This window comes from Halichoeres trimaculatus, unplaced genomic scaffold (assembly GCF_033239565.1).
Source record: "Halichoeres trimaculatus isolate MK-OKI-2021-1 unplaced genomic scaffold, fHalTri1.1 fHalTri1_scaffold_1, whole genome shotgun sequence".
NCBI classification, from domain to species: Eukaryota; Metazoa; Chordata; class Actinopteri; order Labriformes; family Labridae; genus Halichoeres; species Halichoeres trimaculatus.
The window spans coordinates 37,592,944-37,618,953 of NW_027437179.1; the positions used below are offsets into that span (position 1 = coordinate 37,592,944).

At 40.6% G+C, this 26,010-nt stretch overlaps 2 protein-coding genes across 4 annotated transcripts in view; one reads left to right on the plus strand and one right to left on the minus strand.

Annotated features, from left to right (window-relative positions):
- Nucleotides 1-3,191: 3,191 nt before the first annotated feature.
- nmur3 (neuromedin U receptor 3) lies at nucleotides 3,192-25,242 on the minus strand. 2 transcript variants are annotated; one of them, XM_074678451.1, is made up of 3 exons: nucleotides 25,051-25,242; nucleotides 15,634-16,557; nucleotides 3,192-4,008 (listed from the first exon to the last, which is right to left on the minus strand). In XM_074678451.1, exons 2-3 carry the CDS (start codon nucleotides 16,475-16,477, stop codon nucleotides 3,578-3,580), a joined length of 1,275 nt encoding a protein of 424 aa, XP_074534552.1. In that variant the 5' UTR covers nucleotides 16,478-16,557; nucleotides 25,051-25,242; the 3' UTR covers nucleotides 3,192-3,577. The 2 variants fall into 2 exon arrangements, with proteins under 2 accessions (XP_074534552.1, XP_074534544.1); XM_074678443.1 differs by lacking the exon at nucleotides 25,051-25,242 and having other exon boundaries at nucleotides 15,634-16,634.
- LOC141797070 (guanylin-like) overlaps nucleotides 16,739-26,010 on the plus strand; it is a 65,873-nt gene continuing 56,601 nt past the window's right edge. Inside the window, exon 1 of one of the 2 annotated variants that reach the window (XM_074678477.1) lies at nucleotides 16,739-16,809. The gene's annotated coding sequence lies outside the window, so the exon portion shown is untranslated. The remainder of the gene's footprint in view (nucleotides 16,810-26,010) is intronic. The other variant, XM_074678485.1, reaches the window with a different exon arrangement.

A 26,010-nucleotide genomic window follows, 5' to 3' on the forward strand; every position in this document is an offset into this window, starting at 1 on the left:
GATTGTTGTGGTGATTTGAAGAAAGTAGTTGTCTGCACTGTATTCAAGTCCTCTTTTTTTCTGAAAAGTTTGTTTTCATTTGTTATACGTGGTAAAAAACGAGGTTTCACGTCACGTTTAATGATGATTGACAGCTGCCGTTCCTCATGTATTCTTTTTAGGGATTGCAAAATATGTCAGGAGGTAGAGTCAAGAAGTGATTAGGCTCTCAAAAGAAAAAATATATATATTATTTTTGTCACCTGGCTCCACTCAGATTCTCACAGAATTCCTCATAGTCTTTACTGAGCAGGCTCTGGCTGCACAACTGCTGCCAATGGCGGCGCCTGTGACAGAGGTATTTTGGCTTTAAAATCATGCAATGGGAAATGGTCACGCTGTCCACCCCTACATCTCCCTCTCATGTCTCCAAATTCTAGGAAATCGTGAATATTTTATCAAACATTAGGTGTCACAAGATGCAAGTGAATTTTATATCTGCTTTCAGTTTGCAAACGGTTTATTTATCCAACATAATTTCACTCAGCTGACCGTTTTAACATCCATTATAGACGATCTCAACTGATCCTGTTTCAGTCAGCACAGTGTGTGTGGCTGATGCTAAGGACTCAGTCTCCCACTCAGTCAGTCAGTTCACTAAACATACTGCACAGTAAAGTAACTCACTGACTCATTAAACGACTGACTGAACTGAGGCTGGTGCAGTCTCACACTTTCACTTTCAGTCGTTCACTGAATGACTGTACTGAACGGGAGTTCTCTCCCTCTTTCTCAGTCAGTGAGTGATCTGTGTACTTAACGCAGTAAACAGATCAGTCGGGGAAAATAAATGTGAATGTTTTGGCAACTTTCAATTTGCAAACTGTAGCTTTATCCCACTAGATTCTCAGCTTCTTAGTCCAATCCGCGCAGAACTGAACGTTCGGTTGTGTTTCAGCTTCTTAAATTCTGATTCACAGGCAGGGCTGAGGATAATTACTGATCGAATTGATAAACAAATCTTTTGAAGGAATCATATTACTAAAGTGACCAATGATTCAGTTCACTAAGAAGAATTGTTTTTCTCATCACTAGATAACAGGCAGAAACAGGCTCAATCAGACAGAAACAAAAGAGGGCTTAAGATGAACAAAAAGTAGCTGCTTAGAGCATCATTTATATATCAGAAAAACCTCTCAGCATCCACACAAGTTTTTATGTGTAACACTGTTTTCAGCTGCCACAAATTAAGGATGCCACAGAAGTGCACAGATGGCTTTGAGCATTTTCTCCTAAACCTCCACGACGTGGGCTGTTGAGAAAATGAGAACTGAATTGTCTGGATGTAAGCGCCAGCAGCTGTTCTGCATCTTGTGCAGCTTTGCATCCTTTAAGACATTTGGCCTAATGTGTGAATTTCTTTCATTTCTCTTATGAGCCAGGCTTCATCTTTTCTCAGTTTCCAGAATTCTTGCTAAATTCCCCAAACTCAGCCAAACTCATCTAAACTTAGGTTTCAGGTTCATTTCAATGCTTCTGTCGAAAACTTATACAAACAATACAGTCATTCACTTTAGCAAGCCAGCTGGGCAATCACATCAATCACATACCCAAGTTTGCAATCAATTCTGGGTAAATCTCAGATTTAAGCCAAGGAAGTGGTTTATTGAGGGTTTTAAGTCGATATTGGAATATTCATGGGCTCAGTGTTTTGGCAGCAGGAAAGCATCAATCACTTGAGCAAGATGCCCACACATGGATGATTTCAGGCCAGATTTCTGTCTTTTCTGTCACCCTGGAGATCAGGGAGCGTGACCGACTTTGGGGCTTTTTGCAGCTCATTATTTGCTTAAATTATCGTCAAGCATGTTTGGTCAGTACAACTCTTTTATCATTCCCTGATCAATGTCAAGCTGCCTGTATGGGATGAGTAGAGCAGACTAAGGGCCAATCCCAATTCTACACCTTAGCCTCTTGTTTTGCACAATCAATGGGAAGGGCTACACATCCCTTGACATGAAGACAAACTAATACCTCACTTGAAACCAAGGGGTATGACAAATTTCCTCTGTGATATCGATTTATTTTTTTTAGCTCTCCAATCCTTTACTGCTTCATGTTAATATTAGCCATGTTTTAAACTGTTGGTTTTATTTTGAAATGGCTATTTATAACGATCTAGCTAACCCTGCTACAGTGACAGCTACAGCTATAGCTAATAATAGTTACACTGATGTCAGACTGGGGTGAAGGGTTTGCAGCAAACGGACTTCACTGCTGTGGGCTGTGTTTCATGAGTGATTGGGCAGATAAGCTGCATTCAGGAGCTGCATCAGCTACACAAGCAATGAAAAGTCAACATTATGGTATTCAGAAGCTGCATTATACACCTTTTGAATATCCTAATGTTTGCTTAACGTTCGCTTTTCATTGCTTAGCTGTCTCGTTACTTATATGATGCGGTTCATCGTGGTGATGTCTGTTTGCTGTGAGTTCATTGCCCTAATTTAACAGTCACTCCCTTCGATAGCCACCCAGCAAGCCAGCAAGCATCTAAGGGTGATAATGTAGTCAGGATTGAGTTGGGTCTCATTTTTAAGAGAGGTTTTTTTTTTTTTTTTTACCCCTTCCCCTTGGTTTTTAAAACAAAGCGCCCAGGGGAAGGGGTAAGACGAAGGGGAAAGGGGAAGAGTGTCAATTGGGTTTGGTCCTAAGAAGCACGACAAACTAACCAGATTTTGCAAATGTTAACACCACTGTTCCCCGGGCCAAATGGAATAAAGGAAAGAAAAGAAGGAATATTGAAAATAGGAAGAAAAGACCAGCTTGTAAAATTATTTACCCATGGTCTTTCCCTTGTTTTTTGGTTTTGCAGCAAAAGAGAACATAAGCCAGGCCAGCAGATCTTGTGTTTACATGCTCAAGGCGCCAACTATATAAATTAAATATTTAAAACTAAACTGAACTGTCAAACTAATATAACCAACTTTTAAAACTAAGCTGTGGGTTGCCAGGTTGGCTTAGCATTCAAATCTCACAACATAATGTACAAAAAGCTCAGCTACTAGATACTCCTACATATTTCCATCAGTTTCCTTTTTTTTTATACACACTCTTATCTCTTAATGAAAGCACAGAGCCCCCCCCCCAAAAAAATAAAAAAAAATAAAAAAACACAGAATTTGTAATAAATAAAAAAACATTGAGTGAATTATAATACATAATGAGAAGCTAGTTAAAGATAAAAAGTAAATTAAATCATCATAATCGATGAGCTACAAACAAATCACCCTTCTTATACAGTTGATGCTGCTAACTTTACTTATACTGGTCAGTAAACTTGTTATGTTCTTCTTTAAAAATTGGGGGTTTGCTCATGAAGCCTCAAGTGGACACTTGAGGAACTGCACTTTTTAGTATTGGCTTTATTTTTTGACACCAGCTGCAGTTTGAAAAAACTATCACCAGGTGTTTTAAACAAACCACACATCAATCCTCTCATCTGACTCTTTAGGATCGAGAAAATGAAAGTGTCTCCAGCTTTTCCCATAAAATCATTTTTCTGCGTTCGCTGCTTCTTGGCTTATTCAGATCTGAGTTAAAACACAGAAGTCCTGCAGCTTGCCTCCCTACACGCACATGTGAGGATACCAGAGTCCATGTTCAGAGTCATGTCAGGAGACAGCAGAGGGATGACGGCATGGGAGTGCTTCTCCTCAGTCTGGCACCTGGAGCTGGAGATGGAGGGATCCAGTAAGATCTTCGGAAACGGCGGGGAGTCTCTGACAGAGCTACTGTCCTCCGTACGGGAGCACACAAGCTCCCTGAAACACTCCCTGAAGCGGGTGGAGAGCAGGCTGTAGATGATGGGGTTAACGGCTGAGCTGAGGTAGAAGAAAACACCCGACAGGATGTGGACGTACTGATAGATGTTGTGCATCAGATCTGTCCACTGGCTGATGGAGCTCCACAGGAGCCGCTCGATGTGGAAGGGTGCCCAGCAGATCCCAAACACGGCCACCACAATCGCTGCGGGATCAAAGAGAAGGAAAATTATTTTTTCCCTTTGTATGTGTTTGATTTACGTATTTTTGATGTCAATTTCAACCTGGGAAGATAAATGAGACGGGGAGGATACGGCTGGAAGGACAGGGTGCCCTGGAGAACATCAGTCATGCTACACTGACTGAGCACACAGTTAAAGAGATTTACTTTGAAAACAAACCCTTTAAGATGTCATTTTCAAAGACATAAACACAGAAACCATAAAGAAAGAGACTCAGAAATGGCTGACATCCAAAGAAAAGGTAAAATATAGACAGATTATTATGAACAAACTCAATCCTGGCAGCACGGGGCTTAAAATCTTTCTGCGACAGAGCTTGCTTCCATCTGTTCGATGTGTCGTTCTTCACAATGAGTCAACCCAGTAAATAAAGGTTAGAACAGGCAATCTCAGGGACAAACACAGGATAACAAAGGGATAGACAGCCACGTGTCTCAGAGTGAAGAGGATGGTTGCTCATTTTTGTAAGCTGGACATTAATAAGTCAAAAGGACGTACAACACAAGCGAGAGTTTAAACAAGAGGGAAAACCTTGGTGCAACTTCAAATTATTTGGCTGCAGGTGCTGCAATAAAGTGCTGAAAGAAGTGCTTTCTTTAAAATAATGAAGCAACAGCTTTTATAAACAATATTGTTTCACCTTTAACATCATTTAATGATTGGTGCTGAATATTCAATATTCAAGAGCTGGGTCTGAAATAACTTATTCTACCCCTGAGGACAAAGAGAGGAAGGCTCAGATTAGGGCTGGGCGGTGTGGGAAAAAAATTTTATCAGTAGTTTGGTAGTTTCACTAAAACAAATAATTAGTTTTGCAGATTGGGATAACTTCTGCATGGGGACCTCTTGTAATTTGGTGTGGCACATTCCTATGCCTGTAAATTACTTGATGTTTCACATGTTTCTGACTGAAAACGCTGCCCATTTAATAATTTTAAAACTTAAAAGAGCTACGATGCAACAATTCAGATCCCGTTGAGTCCTACCCCCCTGTACTGAACCATCAAAAATATTGATTTTGGCGTGCAAGCGTGAGTGAGTCTGCAAAGCAACAATGACTTGGGAGCTGCAATCTTAGGGTGTATTCACACCTGAGGCTCGTTTGCTTTGTTCCGATTCAGGGGCAAAAATGACACAATTGTAGCAGTTGTCACTTGGTTCGTTTGTGTTCACAAGGCAAAAGTCTCTTGCGGTCCAAAGTTGTAAACAAAAGTCATGTGCGATCGATTTTTTCTCTCATTGGTCAGAAATCATACCTGGAAGGCGGGGAGTTTCCCTTATCTTCATTCATTCATTCATGTTCTTACTCTCCAGGGAGCATCAACAACGTGTGGCTAGTTTGCGTTATAGTGATTATCTGGCTCATGCACCAGTGTCCAGTATATGAACAACATGTACAGGTTTTTCAAGGCATTTTATTTTCTCGCTGTGCCACGTGAGCCTACGACTATTTTTTTCTGTTCTTCAGGCTCCTCCACTTCTTCTACTTCTCTACTTCTTCTTCTGCCATTGTTGACTCATCTACTCCTTCTTCTTCTACTGTTTTGACTGTACAGTTGTAAACCGGGCTCATTACTGCCTCCATCACTACAGTGTGAGCCACAGTTATAAGTCAGTTGTGCCGGTTGCTGGGGCGTTTGTGTTCTCACTGCACAGGAAACCGCTACAGGGCTCGAATGGAGGTGAGCCAAGACCACCTGTTTTTGGTGATCTCAACCCCCTTGTTTTGTCCCGCATCCAGGAGCGATTTCTGTGTTCACATATGCCCAAACGAACCAGACTTTGGTGGGGGCTGCCCATTAAAGAACAACTGCTCCAAACGATCCAGATGTGGATTAGGGCTGCACGATTATCGCAATCGCAATCGCAATGTCAGCACACGCAATTACGTAATCGCAAAAGAGGATATCGCAATCGCAATCGCAATGTCAGCACATGCAATTCAGATTTTTCTCCATGATAACCAAGCAAGCCTGTAGACTCATCATGACACAACTTTTTTTATTAAATCGCAAGCACAATCGCAATCGCAATATTGTCCACCTAATCGCAAATCGCACCTTTTCCCCAAATCGTGCAGCTCTAATGTGGATACACCCTTACTTTATTCTGAGGACTTCAAATGGAAAGGTAGTTCACCTTGTATTTAGCTGCTGACATAACCATGATGTGTGCACCCTGCAAATGCAACAAACTTGTTCTTTACTAACGCGTCTGCCTTGTAATGCAGGTAGAGACTCCGAGAGCAGAATAGATAAATACGCGTTTACAAGTTCAGGATCAAAAGTGATATTAGTGGGATGTATGAGTCTTCAGATATCTTTTAAAGTAAAAAGGGACTCTGTGGATCGTATAGAGTTAGTAATTCGTTCCACCATTTGGGCACAACAGAGGAGAAGAGTCTGGCTAGAGATTTGGAGCTGTGCTGAGCTGGGCTTTCAAGTGTAATGTATAAATTGAGCCTATCTTTTTCACATAAAATCAAAATAAAACTAATCTGTGCTTTAGGATGTGGTCACACTAGCAGACCATACTGTGCTCAACCCCTTACTGCCTGGAATTAACAGTTTTAATGCTGTTGTTGTTGTTGCTATGGATACAGCAAGACGAAGTGGAGATGACGCGCATTGCATCATGACGTTCTGACATCAAGTTGTTGTCCGTGCGTCACTGTTTTGATAGGTGTTCCATGTTAAAAAGGATTTGCTTTGATTGCTCACGCATGTAAATGGGTTCATATTGGAGTAATGTGGCCGCTGGCCGTACTCTCCATGGGGGGGCGATGACCAGTGAGACTGTCATGGAAACATTGTTACGCGACAAAATCATTAGTCTATCAAAAAAGCAAACAGGAAAATTACTCATTCGTTAAGTGATTGTTAAAGTACCGCTGCTTTTGTTCAGGCATCTGCCTGATTCAACACTGAGTATTGATTATTTTATTAAAACTGACTCAAAAAAACTTTTACTGACAAAAGAAGCAAACACAGTGATGTGCTGTTTAGATAGCCTCGGTTGAAAAGAAAAATCCAACAAACAAAGCCACAAAACTCATTAAATTAAAACCTTAAAGGCTGGAATTAAAATGTAGATTATATTGATTAGAAAGCATCTGGGTCCGTCTGCTTCTACATCTCTCATTAATACATACTCATTGCTCCCAGGGTTTCTCGCTGTTTGGCTGTTGAAGATAAAAAGCATATGGCATCAAAATTACAATGTGAGCTTTGTTTTACTCCTTTCTCTAAAAACAGAGATCTATTCTGTAAGTGGGAGCACAGAAACATCTGAGACCTATTTTCTCTCATTCCAAACAACACAGTTTGGGAGTTTCTCTCCATTTGAATCAGTAAAAAACACTGGTTTCATGATTGTAAGTCTGTAAAAACATCTTATTCCACGCTGTTAGACAGCACCGCGTTTGTATTCTGTATCATCTCGTCCCAGTGCCGCTCTGTTGTTCTGACAGTCCATTATGTCCAAATCCCAAAAGGCTGAAAAAATGTCAAAGGACTGAGGCCCATTTGCTGAGCAGCCTGTTGGAGCTTGTAAAAATAAAACTGCATATTATTCCCAAACCCCAATTGTCCTAAAAGTGAATGAAAGAAAAGAACACCCTCACCCTGCAGTTGCCAGTTCAGTAACTGTTGGCCCTCAGAGCCAGCGATCTACATCTTTCAGAGTCTATGTTTGTCCACTCCCTCTGAGTCCGCCATCACTCACTATTCATACTTTGTAAAGTAAAGCTCTGTGACTTATATATCCCTTTAAATCCTCTTTAATCCCTTGGCTATCGCATTCAGACACACAAAGTAACCTTTGGCATAAGAATGAGCCGCATGCTGTCATCTGAGATCCGAAGGGAGTCGGTGAATAATCTTCACATTTTCATACACAGTACAGCCACATAAGTTAGTGTCTGTCTTCTACATTCCCCTGCTCCAAAACAGATGGAATGCTGGGTAAAATAATGACTAAAAACAGATAGTGGCTCGCAGATCACAGAAACCCCTTGTTTACATTAATGCGAGAACTGCAGAGACACCAATTGGTGTGACTGGAAAAATCATGGATTAGAATAAAAACGTCTTATTTTTGCCTGTAAACAAGTATAATATAAATAATTGGGTAAGGGACAAAAGGCCCTGAAAAAGTTGCTTATTTCTTTAAAAAAAAGAACACACCTGACTAGTTTGGTTAATCTATGACAGGTTAGTTGAGAGACTGGTGTAAACAGACATTCCAGATAGGAAGAGGCTCACCATTTTCCAGATCTATAGAATAATACAAAAGCAAGAATTTGGGGATTTCATCATCTACAGAACAATATTGTTATACTAAAAGGGACAAAGGAAACAAACAAACAAAAAAGAATAATGTTTTAGCCTTTCAATTAAAGGGGCTGTGGGGAGTTTCTAAGTGACTCTGAAAAAGTATCCCTTCTGTATATGCCGGATCGTAATCCACACTTTAAAATGAGATTCTCAGTGCCAATATAGGTTATTTGGAAATGCTACTTAGTAGCTTCTTTATAGCTCCCCCATCAATTGATTTTTGGCATGTCCAAGTCTCTATAACAACACCACACCAGATGATAAAGTTTAGTGGCGAGAAGAGAGATCTGTGTTTTCTCTGCTAAAAACGATTTTTGTGATTAATTTTGTAGTGATGGTGGACACTGGAGCCGAACTGTCAGACAGAAAAAGGACAGAAGAGCAGAGGAAAGATAAACAGGAGAGTGAAAGCACACAGGCTAAAGGCTAACACAGTGGCTAATCTGTTTGTGCTAATGTTGATTCCAATTCACAGTCAGCAGTTATTCTGCAGTGGTCTGTTCAAACTTGAGAGTCTATGAATAAAATAAAGAGTGAGGTTATGTCAAGGGGAAACATCCGGTCAGTAAAAATGAAGCCTATGCGGAAGTGCTAAAACTCGCTGTTCCCGCTTGAGTCTGGTTGCAGAAAGACCGGAAGTCATGTACACACCCAGCCATAAAAACAGACTTTTACAGCATTAAAAAGTATATTTACAGCCTGGTTCAAAAAATGTCTTTGGATTGAAACGCTGATTTCACTATCAGCACACATTGTATGGTGAGTGAGCTTTTTTCTATCTCTGCAGTTTCAAAGTTGTCCAGATCGTTTGATTTTCCAGTCAAAGCCACACCTTAGGCCACGTAACCGTTGGGTTAACTGCTCATAGAAAACCTCACAGCTGGTGTCAAGGCAAATGTCGGCAGATTGGCTTCATTTCACGGTTTCAGGAACAGATGGGTGACGTTGCAGACGCTTCGTCCATGTTTTACACAGTCTATGGGTTGCATTAGCTGTGCTTGGTAGATGACTGGTAGGACATACCCAGGATTCACACATTACAGGGACGTCTGCTAGTAGCGCTACATCTAGACGGTTGCTAAACTACTGTATGAACTGACAGTTAGCTTGTTGTCACGTTAGCCTACAGATATGTCGTAGCACCTGGCTGCTAGTAGTGCTACGACGGTGGGCTGAAAAGTTCATAGCCTAACTAAGAAGGAGTTAAATTTTCTGTCACTTAAGGCATGATTTATTTTTCAACACGATTGATGTTTTCTTGGGTTGTTGCTGTGGCAGGACGTCCGGACCTTGGGTCATCTTTAAGGCTCTCCTTACCCCTCTTGAATTCAGCTGGTCACTTTTTCACAGTTGATAAAGCAACCATGTCGGCGTGAATGTCCTCGGGGGTTAACCCCTTTTTCTGCAGGTATTTAATAACATGTAGCCAAATTTGATCCATATTCACAAAATATGTCTGGTTCTACTTTTCAAAGTCCTCAAAGACTACATTGGCATCAGTTGATCTGGAAATAAACCATGGCATAAGTGTCAGAAAATGTTGAATTTAATGCATGCCAAGTTTCATCACTATGGCATAACTCTTTCCTAGTCAGGCTTTGAACTTTTCAGCCCATCCTCGCACATTTAGCCAGCTACTGACGTACAGTAAAACCTCACATTTGCACTGGGCTGCATGAGCCCATGTCGCACGTCAGGAAAGGACTATTTCAGGTTTTGGAGCAACGTGTGCTGCCACCCAGACAATGCCCTTTTTTTCAGAGAAGACCTTTCATATTCCAGCAACACAATGAGACAATGTCGAACCCCCAGTCTGCATGAATTATACCAGCATGGCTCCATAGAGGGACAAGAGTTAGTATGCCAAACTGCAGCCCAGGCTTGAAACCCAATGAAAACACTTGGCGCTCCATAAAACAGAAAATACAACAAAGGTGACCCCAAGCTGTGGAGCTGGGAAGCAGCTGACATCATGAGGCAACAACAGGACATTTCACTTTCAAGAAGTGATGCAACATAACGGTAAAAATGCCTGTGTCCCAAATTCTATCAAACTTTGGCATCAAATTTTCAACTAGGAATATATATATTATAAGTAGCAAAACTAGAAACACTAACAACATTTGGTAAATGTTGAACCGTTCATTTCTGTTTATTTCTGCACTTAGGGTGGAGTCAATACTCTTTTTGGCATTAGGGTTGTAGATACAAACTTTTTGCTTTGGTTCAAGAACAAGACAGTGCAGAAATTAGACTAATAGCTTAACATATTTGTTGTAATAACTCCATTGCCCAGGACCACCTGCTCTAGTGGACTTCCCCAGACTTCCTCAATGTTCCTTTGTATTTGTAACACCTGACAGTGTAATATTAATCTAACAGAGTGCAGCTGAAGTCTCCTTCACGCACGCAGTCCTGGCGAGATGAGAAATAGCAGGAACATTCACAGGAAGCAAGTCGGCAGAGTGATGACGTGGGTCAAGCTGAGCAGAGTTTTGTCAGCACTTGCGTTTTTATTGTTAGCTGCTGCTGCTGGGTTTGCATTGTGGGGACATGTGTATTCTTAGCAGGGTCACTACCCCTTTTCTCCATCACCACCTGAGCCGGACTGAGAGCTCTGAAAGAAAATCTGACCTCCTGGTGTGAAGTGCATGTGTGACATGGGTAGAAGTGGCCCATGACCATAAATATGAGGAAGCCAGAACAACGAACAACAGATTTGATTCAGTGTTAAACTGAACTTTAGGGCTGCAATGACGAATTCATAAAATCAATTAGTAAAAGTGTCGACAATGTTTTTCCATAATCGATTAATTGTGCTGTGTCATACTGTATTAATTTGTGTTCAGTTAAATTTGTCTTCTTCCTTTTTGTCAGATTATTTAGCGTTTGGCAACTAGCTGAAGGTGAATTACCGCCACCTACTGGACTGGAGTGTAATTACCTGGGCTGTGGGGCTGTATACATCACATGTAAACAGATCAGTGTGGCAGAGAAGAAGCTGAGCCGGCAGGTGAGGGAAACAAGTAAGCCATTCTTCCCCCCAAATCCTGGGGTTTGGGAGTATTTCACGCTGAGTATAAGCAGATAGCGTGCCAATTGACAAAAATGACCTTGCATGGCACGGCAGTACGACTGCAATGATCCAGCACTTGAAACGCAAACATGTTGGGCCCATCGATGACGAGCCGGGAGCTCAAGGCGAGTAGCTACAAAATCCCACATACACTCCTTTCATATGTTGTGAAATGCATGGTTTGTCTTTTAGGACTCGTTTTGTCTTTTTATTAAATCATCACCCTGTTTGAAAACCACAAGGCGTTCATTAAAATAGCATTAGCATTAGCTGCTACAGATAGTGGTAGGGCAGAGGGGGTGAACTGTTTGAAGACACATTTTTATTTACTAAGTTCTTAATCTGATGAGAAAACAATATATTTTATTTTATTTTGCCAAAACTGTTGATTCTTAAAGTGACAATACATTCATGTCATTTGTTCAATTTTATAAATTTAGCATCTAGTCATCTCAAACTATGATCAAATATATTGTTTCTTTTTATATATCTTTAAGCAAATAGTCATCAACTAAAAAAACGACACGTTTGGTTTTGCAAATTTTACTATTATGCATTCTCATCCTTTTTTTTCAGATTCATTGATTAATCGTCACAGTAATAAATTACTACAATAATCGTTAGTTGCAGCCCGAGTTACTTCACTGACTTCTAATCAATTCTAGTGTATGTGTTAAAAAGAGAGACACAGTGAGCCTGAGAGTCACAACAGGTGTCAAAATCACAAGTTTTGGAGTTGGCTTACTGCCTTGTTTGACTTTCAGTTCATCCTCTAAAGGAAGTTTTGTAAAGTAGTTTTTTATTAAAAACTCAAGGCCTCGTCTCTGTTCATTCTCTGACTTTCTTGCTACGTTGATGTGTGGTTCAGCTTGTCACAGTGAGCCATTTGCATAGAGTGTGGGCTGGGTTTCTTCTTGGTAACAGTTTTTGATTGGTTGGACGCCAGGTCTAATCTGGCTTCCCCAATGTTTTTTTAATGATGCATTAACCATTAAACAATGAGCCTTGCCTCAGTCTGATTGGCTAATATGGGCTGTTTTTTTTCTCTAGGGGATGCAAGGTGAAGCTGGCCTCTGAACTAACAGACAGCATGAGACAGTGTTATACACAATGAGCGCTTGGCAAGTGAGGCGCTGTTTCTCTCCTCACGCTCTGACACAGTGTTCTGATGTAGAGTTTCAACAACAAGGAAATAAAAATAAAATATATATATACTGTGGTGAAGCTTTTAAACATGTTTTTTCTTTTTTTGAAATATTTTATGGGGGGAAGCCAGGCTTCCCTTAGCATCTATAGCGGTACATCTCGGTACAGCATGCATTTTGGCTGGCCCACTTTTTGGGACCCTTTCTAATGGGTGCCAGACTGAACTGATCTGCTCTTGGAAGGTGGAGCTACAACACTGCAGACTGTTGATTGGTCAGTAGAATCGTCACTTACTGTGCGACAGCAGCTGTATTTCTCCTGGCGGCTCACAGACTGCTCTGAAACAAAGCTTGATTGTTCTCAAAGAGCTACATGGAAATCATGGAGTACAAATTGCTGGATGTCCTTCATCATTGCTCTTTGTTCACTGTGTCACGTTTTTCTTCTTCATTGGATATATCAGCAGGGTACACTGTGTCACACTGCTATGGCGTCACAATACATGCTGCTTTCGGCATCCAGCTTGTACACCGCCTACCATGAGGGGGCATGGTTGGCTGTGGAAACACAAACAAGACCAAGCTTAACAGAGCCAACCTGTACCAAACCGTGCTGATCCGAACCAGACTGCTTGGTGGAAACGGGGCTTATGAAAAACCTCAGACTGAAGAGAGGAAGTATAAAAATTGAGAAACTCTTAGTCATTCAACGGAAGAAGATTAGGGCCACAAAATAAACAAATACATCCAATATTTTTAATCACTTTTTTCTCAGAATTCTGACTTCAACCCAGAATTCTGGGAAAGAAAATCAGAATTCTATTTTTTCATCTCAGAACTCTGACTTTTTCTCAGAAAAAATAGTAATTACAAAAAAAAAAGAAAAGAAAAAACACGTATTTATTTTTTCCACTGGCCCTAATCCTTTTCAGTACCTGGTTACTGAGACTTTTCATAAAACACAGCTATAAAAAAACGGACGAAATACAATAGTGCCCTGGCTAGAGCTGAAACAATACCTCGAATAATTCGAGGTACTCGAGTACAAAAAATGCTCGAGGGATTTTCTCCGCCTCGAAGAATCATTAATTTTTAAAAAAAGATCAAAGAGTGAGAGAAAGAGCTCAAATAAAGCTGACGCTATATTTAGAGAGTTTTCATTCCCCTCAAGTTACCTTTTTTTCAAAATAGTGACTGACAACAAATCTAGCTTCTTTTCTGGAGTTTGGAGACTGATATAAAAGCATATATTGATCTGCATCAGCTGCTGAGCCCCTCCCCTACCCAAATCACTCACTCATCACAGACGGATGTCTCGCTCGCAGCAGTGTCTTGTCACAGTCACACTGGCTATCTGAACTGTTTTCATACACTCTTCACAGTCCATTTTATTTGATCAGTGTGACTCACTTCTCTTTGGCGCCTTAGGAGAGGTGGGCTTCAGCGCGGTCCACTTCATACACGCGCACAAATGTGGACACTCCATATGATCAATGACATACGATCTCTGTGACCGCTTCTCTCAACAGTTTTTTTAAACAATAGCGGGGGTGTCAGAGGGCTGTGTCGCACCTAAACGACCTGATATGAGCCTAAAAGTAACTGAAATCGTAGCAGTGTTCTCTGCGCCTCATTGTGCAGGCGGGTAGAGTATGGCACGGCTTGGATGGCCAGTGTGACTGAGCAGGATCGGCGTATGAATGAATAGTGCAGGAGGATAGATATTTTAACATCTCAAAAAGAGTCAACCAAACAAAAGTTATTTGTAGCTCTAAACACATTCACAGGTTGCAGTGTTTCCCCTAATCCGCCTCCCTGAATGTCGCGTTAATTTTAACGATATTATTTGCTTACTGTCCCTCACACGATGTTATTCCTCTCTCCTTCAATGTCCACAACCGTTACACACAAATGACTTGTTATGCAAATTAGTTGATTACTGATTTAGTGTTGTAGATAATCTACAAAACACAGCACTGAAGACACAGCAGGGATAATCATTTTAGTCTGAACACTGCAAAGACAAAATCTTTCAAAAATGTCTTATTCCTAGTTAAAATGTCACATATGCAGTCAGAATTTAAAAATTTATCACCCAAAGTGACTTGATTTTACACTTGCTTGAAACAAATTTCCATTTGAAAAATAATTGCTGTTTAAATACGCAAAAATGTGTTTTATCCGAGTACTCGAGTACTCGATGTAATTTTCAGTAGAGTACTCGAGTCCTTAAATAATCGATAGTTGCAGCCCTAGCCCTGGCCTTCGGTCTGAGCACCCAGGCTCAGGCCTCGGACCCTAATGATAAAATAGAGGGAAAGAAAGACTGACATTCCTGCAAAGACATTAAATATTTCATAGCGGACTGGGACTTTAGATCGATATACCAACTGACACACAAGAAGGGGCTAGAATCAGGGATTGTGTATTCTGATTTAAACTGCAGCCTACTTCAACAGTAAGTCATTCATGCATTTCAAGGTTTTCTTCAATGATTTAAAGAAATGAAATGAAAGTTATGACGCATTTCTGACATTTTGTTTCAAGATACATTTGAGCTCTTTCTTAAGAAACACCAGCTTTGTGCGAACATTGATTTATAAAACCAACTTGATGTCGAGTTCCAGCTCTTTCAGAGCTGAAACAGTTCATAAAAGATGGCATGTAATGAAGTTAAGAACCAGCAGTTATTTAGCTCCATATGGTGGAAAAATGTAGTGATGAATGATTTCGTCTGAATAAAGTGCCTCATTCAAAGTCTTCTGACAGCTGACAGCAGAACAAACCAATTGTCTACACAACTCCTCGTCAAACTCTAGGGCTGAGGAGATGGGATACAATAAGATGTTGTTCAGAATACTAATGATACAAAGACCCGCCAACCCTCCGTCATTATTTGCTTCATGTTTTCCTCCTGCTTTGTCTCTGCAAACATGTCTGAGCATCAATAACAGAGATTAGAGAGGATCTGTCTCCAGATCTTGGCAGACTTTCAAATCAACACAAGACAAAAAGAATACGAGAAAAACTCACACAGCATTTTGTTGACTTGACGTCTTCGTCCCATCACGCTGCCCTTCTTTCGGGGACAGCCGCTGCAGCTATTTCCAAAGTTCCTGCTCGGTAGCCGCCTCTCTCTGCACAGGTGTAGTCCCATCACCAGGTAGAGGATGCTGATCACCATCATGGGCGCAAAAAAGAAGCAAACAGTTGTGATCTGCATGAGCATGTTATAGATCCACAGCGGCTTCAGGACGGTGCAAATGGCCGACTCCTCCTTCTTCTCTGGTAGGTAGAAAATGCCGTGCAAAGAAGTGTTTGGGACGGCGCAGATCATCGACACAAGCCAGACGATGGTGATGACCCGCTTGGCGTGCCTGTTGGTGGACAGGTAGCGTGTTTTGAGAGGATGCACCACAGCGATGTACCTCTCCACGCTCAGAGCAGTGACGTTAAGAATGGAGGCGAAGCACACCGTCTCAAAGAGGAAGGTTTTGAAGTAGCAGCCGCCCTCGCCGAACGGGAATGGGTAGTTCTGCCACAGGTCGTAAATCTCCAACGGCATCCCGAACAAAAGCACCAAGAGGTCTGACATCGCCAGGCTCAGCAGGTAGAAGTTGGTGGGGTTTCGCATCTTTTTGTGCTTTGCTATCACGGCACATGTTAGCAGATTCCCAGACAAACCGGTGAGGAAGATGAGGAGGTAAACAATGGTCACAGGGAGGAAGAAGGGGGATCGTTTTGGACCCAGGATCTCGTAAAGGTTGACCTCAGTGAGTGGGTCGTTGGTGTAATTCCAGGTGGCATTGGTTGGCACGCTGTTGTTGTGGAGCAGATGGGATGAGTTCGAAGTGGAGCCCTGCAAAGAGAGCTCCATGTCTGGGAGAAGGTGGAGGAGACCGAGGGCGATGTCAACACATCCTGTTTGGATTTTTTGGTTTGTTCAACACGGAGGGCCTGATGGGAAAAGAAACAGAAATGGATGAATTAGAAAAAGTTTTGCTTGTTTTATTCTGTAGTTCTTCCATCCTCTGTGTCTGGTTTGCTCTTGTGTTTTTACCTCCTCTTTGATTGCACTGATTAGTCTCACCTGTGTGTTGTGCCACACCTGTGTCTGATTACCCTGTGCTTGTTTGTTCTTCCTTCTTTGTTGGATCATTGTGTCTCCTCAGTCCTGTCACTTGTGGATTTAATTTTCTGGACACTAAGGTAAGATTTTTATCAAGTTTGCCTTTTTTTTGTTGGTACATCTTTAAACTCTCTGCAAGTTGATCCTCCACGCAAGCTTTATTCCCTTAATGACACCTGTCTCTTTAACTTAAGGTTTAAATATTCAGATGGGTAGAGTGCTGATTTATTTATTTTGATTAATAAAAGGATAAAATAAATATATAATTAAGATTATTATAATATCTAAGATTAGTTGTGCATGAATGAGTAAGCACAAGCTCATTTTGGTGAACTGAACCGCTCAGTTTTTAATTCATGAAACAGAGTGAATGTGAGTGAAGTTCACTCCTGACAGCAACAGAAGTCAGATCTTCTACTACAGCAAGGCTCATCCATAGACTGTAACAAAAAATGGACGTCATTTTGCTCAGCTTGAGGTGAGGTCACCACAAAAACTGCTCCCCCTGGTGGTGACTGGCTACAGTATAGGTCAAAAAAATACATTTCCCCAGTCATTCCAGATGGGCTGTGGTTAAACTTTAAAAAAATTAGTACACCCCATAGAAACGTTTCTTGCGTCTGATTGTTGTGGTGATTTGAAGATATAATTTGGCTTCCTTTCACTTTTTTTTTCTGAAAAAAATTGTTTTTTGAGGTAAAGACAAAGCTTCCCGTCACGTTAACGATGATTGACAGCTGCCGTTCTTGTTTATTTTTGTCTGGGGTTGTAAAATATGTCTGGAGGGAGAGCCAAAAAGAGGTTTGACTCTTAAAAGAAAAAAAAAATATTTTTGTCACCTGGCTCCACTAAAATTCTCTACTAGCCTCCACTGTGCAGGCTATGGTTGCACAATGACTGCCAATGCCTGGGATGAGGGTATTTTGGCTTTAAAACCGTACAATGGTAAATGGCGGAGCCAAGCTGTCCACTCTATATACAGTCTATGAGCTTCTCTTACAGACCTTTCACACAATACGATACTGTTACGGTAACCATTTGTCTGTCTGCAGTGTTATAACAGCATACAGGGATTCATATATTTGGGGGATTAGCTCGAGAGATATGGATTAATGCATAGATGGCTCTACTGAAAAAGAGAACGTAGTGAAAAAGTGAACATGAACTAGTTCATTCAAATTGGTGAGAGCTGAACTTTGAGCTAGCTCACTTTTTGTGCGAAAACTTTTTCTCATCTGGTCTCAAACTGCAGTGTCTTCATAAAGACTCTGAACACAACCACCAAGCCAAAACTGCCCTCTTGTTTATCCATCTTCCTATGATAAAACTGTAAAACATTGCTTTAGCCACTTCCTTTTGACTGGTGTTGAGTTCTTCGGCTGGTCACAACATTTTGACGTTTTGGGTCAGATGTCGACTACGGTGGGTCTGAACAATCAAGAGACAGTCAGCAAAACCCCAAAAGGGGGGTATAATAACACAGAAGGAACTAAATTACCTTATGTTGTTGATCTTATTTACAAAATGGGGGATGTTATTACATTCACACAGACAAGCACACTGGGTAAAGCAGTCAGAGAGTCGGGAAAAATATTGTCACAACCACCACAAGAAAGAAGAAAGAAAAGAACTTTTTAAGCGCTCTCAGGCCTTCTTTGTAAAAATGGCAACATACGCTTTTCTGTGAGTAGCACAATGCCCATCTTCTTGTTTTTCTATTTGAGAAAAAAATGTCTAAACCACTTCTTAAAATTTAAGCATTGTTGCCGTCAATAAAAGAAACAAGAACACCATGAACCCGAGTGTGATTGTCTCAGTCCCTGCTGCCAGGAAAGCGCCTTTCTCAGCATTCACGGACACTTTACAGAGTGATTAAAAACACAATGAATAAAATGAGCCGAGTTAAAATGAAACGGTGAAATTAAAGAGAGACTGCAGCTTGGCACTGATGGGGTTTGAGTTTTGATTTGAAGAGGGTTAGTGAATCAATGATTCTGTGTTTGGTTGGAGTGAGTTCCAGGCTTGCTAAGACGGGCAGAGGCCACAGAGAAGACCTCAGAGAGAAAGAAAGGGTGGCAATGTAGAGGAGATGAGACAGATGAGCCAGTGAAGCTGCTGGAAACTGGGGGTGATGTGGTGACGATGCAGGCTGCAGAATCTGGTCCTGAAAAGGAATGAGTCACAACAGTCGATGCAGGAGGTGACGAAGCTGTGGCCCAGGAAAGCAGCGGTGTGAGGGGTCAGAAAGGAAAAGAGACAATTAATGTCAGAAAAATGGAAATAAACAGACCCGCTTATGTTATCTGAGCTGTGGAGGATGACACCGAGATGGTTTTCCTGAGGGGATGAGGACACTGTGGAGCTGTCTATGGTGAGGGAGAAACCGTCAGCCCTGGACAAACTGCTCATTACTGTCTGTTTGCTCAATGAAATGTCAGGGTAGGAATGAAAAGTGATGGTCTGTATTACAGAGTCCGAGAGGGCACCTCTATTTTCTCTGTGTGAGTTTAACCCGGTCATCACTCATCATGTGGAGGTGTGGAGTTAGACATGAGTCAGAAATGCTGCAAAGTCTCTTTTTTTTTAAAGAAGATGTACAAAATAATGTTATTTTTACATCATAAGAAGACTGAATAAAATATTCATATGTTCAAATCAACCATCAGTCCAACATTTATTTGATGGATGCTTCTTCTCTCATGTTTTAAGATAAAACACTAAAAACACCAAACCAGATTTACTAAGGGTCAGTCCCAATTGTCGCTCCTACTCCTTCCATCTACCCCTTGGGACGTCGTAGGCAGAGCGACTGTTTATCCACTTCCAAAGCGAACACATTTTCACAAAGTGATGATAAACCAATGTCAGACACATTTATAGCAAACAGGCTTGCTAAATGCTGCAAAGTCCTGTACTCATGGTGGATTACGATAAGATAAGACTCCTTCTCTTGTCTTGATGTTGGGTTTCTGCTGATAAAATTTTCTTAACATTTACAGGTCTAGACCTGTAGACCTAAACTATGAAAAGCAAATGTTATAGTATTCAGACGCTATATCTTGTAGCTTCTGGATACCATAATGTTAGCTTAATGTAGCTAATGCAGCTCCTGAATGGAGCTTATTGCAGTTCATTGTAGTGAAGTCTGTTTGCTGGTAATTTATCACCCTGATCTGACATCGGTGTTGCTATTATTAGCTAGGGATAAAACGATTACCAGCCCTGCCGATTACCAGCCGGGCCCATTACCGGGGCCGATATTTGGCATTTTGAGGCATATCGGCATCTGTCTTTTTCTTTTAATCCTACGTCCAATAAGTAACTAATTTAAAACTGCAATGTTGTGGCTCTGATGCAGCCGCTCGGCTGTCTGCAGTCACTGCTCAGTCCCCAGCACTGTCCCACCCACAGTACCATCTGATTGGTTACAAGCAGAGCCATAGCTTGGGAAACAGCCAATCAGCAGTGTAGTTATTACAGTTATTGCAGTTACATTGAAATTTTGAAAAATTTTATTTAGTGTAGAAAACTTAAGCTTTTTATTTCTTGAAGTTTTCATTTAGCTTCATGCTGCTGAGCCTGGGAGCTGTTTAATAAACTCATGCCTGAAGGCATTTGAATGAAGTTAAATGTTGAAGTTTGTGTTGTTCAAAATTTTGACACCAAGATTTTCATTTTGACTGCAAATCATTATCGGCTTTAAATATCAGATATCAGCCTCCTTGGCTACAAATAATCAGTATTGGTATCACCCCTGAAAAATCCATATCGGTCTATTTCTATTATTAGCTGTAGCTGCCGCTAAAGCAAGGTTTGGCAAGATCGTTATAATGAGCAATTTCAAAATATAACCAACAATTTGTGACATGGCTAATAATAACTTGAAGTTGCTACAGATTGGATATGGTTGGTTTTTCAGTTGTGTTTGTGTTTTTCAGGGTTTTGGATTTTCTTGTCTTAAGTTCTTGTCTTGTGTTTTGTCTTTAGTACTTGTTCGATGTGGTTCTGGTTTGGTTCTTGTCATGTAAAGGTCTTCGTGTTACGATTTTATTTAGCGTTTCTGTTTTGGATTTATGTAGTCTCTGTCTTTACTTTAGCTGTGTTGGTTTAGTTCTCTTTGTGTTTCCCTCCTGTTTGATTGCCCCTCATGTGTTTCACTTGTGTCTTGTTTCTCACCTGTGTTTGAACACTCACCTCTCTATATAGTCTCTGGCTGTTTCCCAAACCGCCTACACGAGTGGTGCCTACTATTTTGGCTCAATGTCAGTCTGTAGTAGTCAGTATGTGAAAACTTGCAAAATCTGCTGTATACTAAAAGTCCCAGATGTCCTACTGATCCAGGAAAATTTCTCAGTATGCAACAGACCAGTCTACCTGGCATACTGTTTCCCACAATACACAGCAGTAATGCTGTTAGTCAATGCGGGTGGCAGGTTTTGAAGAATTACCGCCATCTACTGGAATGAGTCAGCATTATAACTACAATACAACAACACTAACATTAGATGGTCTGTGAGATAGAAGTTAAATGATGCGAAAAAACGCCAGTAAATCTTGTCACTTTCCATTTTAAAAGAGGTGTTTACTTCTAAAAATTCATTAAGGCTCATATAAACCAATAATTCACTTATCAAACCATACGTGGATTATACAGAAGTGTTTTTTCCATCAGCTGTAAAAATAAGATTATTTTTTAATAAACAATATAACTTTTGTTGTAAGATTAGAAATCAAGGATGATGATTCCGCTGTGATATGATTAACAAAACAACTAAAATGCTGAGATGTAGTAGGCGGTTTGGAAAACAGCCTCTGTGTTACCTGAGTTTCGTTGTCAGTTTGTTATCTGCTGTCACTCTGTCTACATATCATGGTTCTTAGTGAGTTTTTTAGTGTTTATGATTTTTTTAAAGAGTTTTTGGGTGGTTTTGTTTATTTTGAGTTTAGTTTAATAAACCTTTTTGTTTTGATCTGCTATTGGGTCCTCCTCTCTTGATTCTCTCTGTGGAGCTTGTCAGGATATTTGATTTTAAAAAAAGATTGATCTAATGGGATTTGTCATACCCCTTGGTTTTAAGTTAGGTCTCAGTTTTTCTTTGTTTCAAGGGTTGTGAAGCTCTACCCTTTAGCCTTTCCCCTTCACCTTACAGACAGTTGGGACTAGACGTGCACTGATAAATCAGCCAGCCGATCGATCAGTGCCAATTTCCTTAATTTTAGGGGATCGGTGATCAGCCCTTCCTTGCATATAAATCTGATCTTGTATACCTCTGGGAAGGTCTGACAGCCAGCCATTGTTGCTTTATGCTCTGAGATTCAGGACACTTTATTGGTTGTTTAGGTTAAAACATAAAGATTTTATTGTTTCAAAGTTATTGTTCAATGATTTTCAATAAAAAAAGATTGGAACATTGAAAGGTAAAACATAAAAATCGCTGTCGGCCCAAATTGGTATCGGCAGGTAAGGCTTTTTAAAGATCGGTGATCGGCCAGAAAATTGTGATCGGTGCACTCCTAATTGAGACACCACTTTACAAAAGGCTAAGGGGTAGAATTGGTACTGGCTCTAAAGTTGCTGACACAAAGGATTGTACTTTTCAGCGTGAGTTCGGACTAAAAAATGTGGTTTCCTCAAAAGAATCTTTTGACAGTGTGGCCATGGGAAATTTTATGATATTTAACCTTCTTGGTGTTTAAAAATCTCTTTACTTTGAGCTCTTGTTACTCTTTCATTTTCATGCCTTTTGATCCTGATGATAAGAGGTTATTATTGTGCTGTGAAGAGTAAGTGGTACAAGTGGCATGCCTTTACCAGGTGGTGAAATGAGTAACGAAAAAATTTGTCTTAGAGATATTAAGAGCCACATTCTTACACAGTTTTTTAGATGAACAGGTCAGCTTTGGTTGCACACCTGACAGACTCACGCAAAGGTCACCTGAAGTTTGTTTACTTGGCCCTTCTCATCTCAGAATGTTGAACATTTACCCTTTGTTTCATCCCTGATCTGTTTCATGAAGATGCTCAAAGTGGTCATGTTTGATCAGGTTTAGTCAGAAAACATGCTGCCAGCCCTTTTTCTTTTCCTCTACATTCTGTCTTTGCAGTTCAGAAGAGCTTCAAGGAAACATAATCTATGGCATGCTGTGACTCGTTATGACTTCGCAACATTGCACGGTGCTTACTTCTTAACACAAACTTGCAAGCACGTGTGTTTGGTATAGAGAATAAAAACCTGAGTGAAAAGAAGAGAATGGTTACATTGATCTGGATCTAAGGGGACAAAGAGCATGAACCTAGCAGCACAAAATGCTGATGATTACTGGCTGCGTGATGCACACACCATCAGCAAGAAAACTGCAGCTTATTACTTTTCATTTCAATGAATGAGGGGATAAATAACACACTCTGACCCTTGCTGGTCTCCTGGTGATGGGTTTTGAGCCATTTGTTTCTCCCATTACAGCAGACCACCCTCATTTAGTGCATTTCATTATCCACCAGCTTCATCTCCTTCTCCTCCTCCTCGTGGGCTTACATTAGAGAGCCCGGACCTCTCCTGCAGACATCTCATGCATCTGTTAAAGGTACTTGGGAATGCAAGAAAGCGAGTTGAGTACAGAGGGATCCAGTTTTTGTTTTACTGTGAACTAACCATCCATTAGAGGGCAACATGCAAACTCTGTACTTTTTTAAAAACTGAAACTTCTGCTTTTTAGAGAAAATCCAAGTTTTGTAGTCGCCGTCATTTTTTTATACTAGAGTTGGACCAAGCTACTACACTGCAAAAAAAGTGAAATCTTATCAAGTGTTTTTGTCTTTTTTTAAGTAAAAATTGTCTTATTAGACTCGATATGAGCCACTTTCAACTTATCAATCCAGAAAAATGTCTTGTTTTAAGTTATCACAGTACAAAATGAGGTTTGAATCGCTTGTAACCAGTATAAAAATTACTTGAAAATTTCCTTGAGACTAGAACAATGTCTTAATACAAGTAACTTTTCTTTTGTTCCATTGGCAAATTTTTGTACTGGTTACGAGCAATTCAGACCTCATTTTTGTCCTTAAATAACTTTAAACAAGACATTTTTCTGGATTGGTCAGGTGAATTTGGCTCATATTGAGTCTAAAAAGTAATTTTCTACTGAAAATGAGACAAAAACACTTGATAAGATTTCAGTTTTTGCAGTGTAAACATGAAACAATGCAGCCCTTGAGAAGTCGAGTCTTAGACTGAATTTCTCCACACGTTTGTCTGCCTCCACCCTGGCACTAAATGACCTCACCGTGTCCCATCTTTAGACTTCTAACTTGTCAAAAGAAAAGATTACTCAGCTGCGGATCATTGAGAACCAGTTTCAATCAGGAACCCTGTCGTGTTCTTGATTGATTTGATCTCTGGAGTAGAAACACTCTCTCGGCTCCTCTTGCACATTTTGTTCTGGTCCTCTCTTCAATCACGCAAAAAACACACCACTGTCTCCTGATTTCTTAATTTCCTTTCAGCATGTTGATAACATTTAATTTGATAGCTGCTGTTAATTATTTTCTTGAGTGTTTCTCCTGTTAAAATGGGTAAGAACAGCCTCACTTATTAAAATCCTGCTGTTATCGTGTCAATCTAGTTTTATAACTGCTAGAGCAAACTTTAATCTGCTCTTGAATTTCTTGGTAAATTATTCTCCTACTTTTATAAAGTGCAATATGATTGCACTTCTTCATAGCTAATCAAAAAACTCCATAACCCAAATGGCTGCTCCCTGCTGTGAAGAATTGACATCTGATTGTGTTTAAATGATGTGGTTCTGCTTGAGAGAACTGCACACCCTTAGTGGCAAAAGGAATTTTCTGTTTGGTCATGGATGATGAAGAAACAATTTAGCAAGGGGGGGGAAACACATCTGTCATGCACTGAAACAGCAAATTCCCCCTGTGGGATGATGTATTATTGCTTTTACTCTCCCATTCATACGCTTCAAATCATCCTCATTCACTGATGCCTGTCGGGAATAATCGTCAGCACACACACTGCCCTGATAGATGCTAATGAGCCGCTAAAAGGTTAATTACGGTGCCATATTTGATATGAATGAAAAAGCAAGGTTAGGTGACAAATGAGGTGAAGCTGAGCTCAACATAATCTCTCTAATTTATTAAAACCTGCCTCTAATGTGATAATGATTATGAATTATACTTTTAATTAACTTGTCTTTTTCTCTTAAGCAGATTATCAAGAGTTTCAGGATTGGTTCAATCTTAAATTAATTTTCAAACACTCTGATTTTTGGTTAAACTTTCGCTATGAAAATGAAATTCAGCTCACCGGTACTTTGCTGGTGTTCAGTCTCTTTGCTAGTCCGTCTCTTTATGTGTCCTCATGATCAAATGTGAAGGGAAAAAAGGCGCGAGGATAAATCGATTCCAGGGAAGTTGCTTCACGCGCCGCGAAGGAACACAGGAACTGAGGAGCGCGTGAGGGGGTCCACTGGGGAGGATGATCTCTGCGCTGTAGCCACGTCCGCCTCCTGATTGTGACTGAGCTGCTGAGATGTGACGATGATGAGGAGAGAGAGAGAGAGAGGGACGCAGAGAGAAAAACAGAAAGATGGAGAGGAAGAAATTCAACAGCCGAAAAAAAAATGATGACAATGATAATTTGAAATATTAAATATTGTAGCTAATTGAACTCACAATTCGTTTGCGTAATTAAGTGCACTTACGCCACATCGTGCCCTCTGCTGTGGCCTGATGAGCATGAAACCGGATGTGACTTCGACCACCCTACATGGGAATGCACTGAAGCAGCGCAGTGCAGCCTGTTCTCACTGCTGGACAGTTGTTTGGAAATGTTTCAACAGAAACTCCTCAGCATTTGCATGAAGCTGGAGCCAATTTTGTATTTATTTATGTCCCGCTGGCTCCTGAAAGAGCCTGAGTCCACTGCTGCAGAGTCCTCTTTAGTGGTAACCTGTGGTTAATTGAGTACATTGTAATTATGTGTGTTAATAGTTTATGTTTATTGACTGCATTCATTAGGATAATTGGATTTCTCAATGCCTCTGCAAAGCCTGCAGCAAGTGAATAGTGAAAAACGTGAAAAGAGAATGAGCCTATGTTATTTTAATACCTTCAATTTTTTAAATTTATTTCTTTTTCTTATATTCATCTCTGTTTATCTCAGTAGGGGAGACTGGGGACAGTTGTAACATTCTGGATATTTCTGTCTCTAAACGCTGATTCATGCTTGACGTGGGCGAATGACATCATTTCGCACCTAACACCC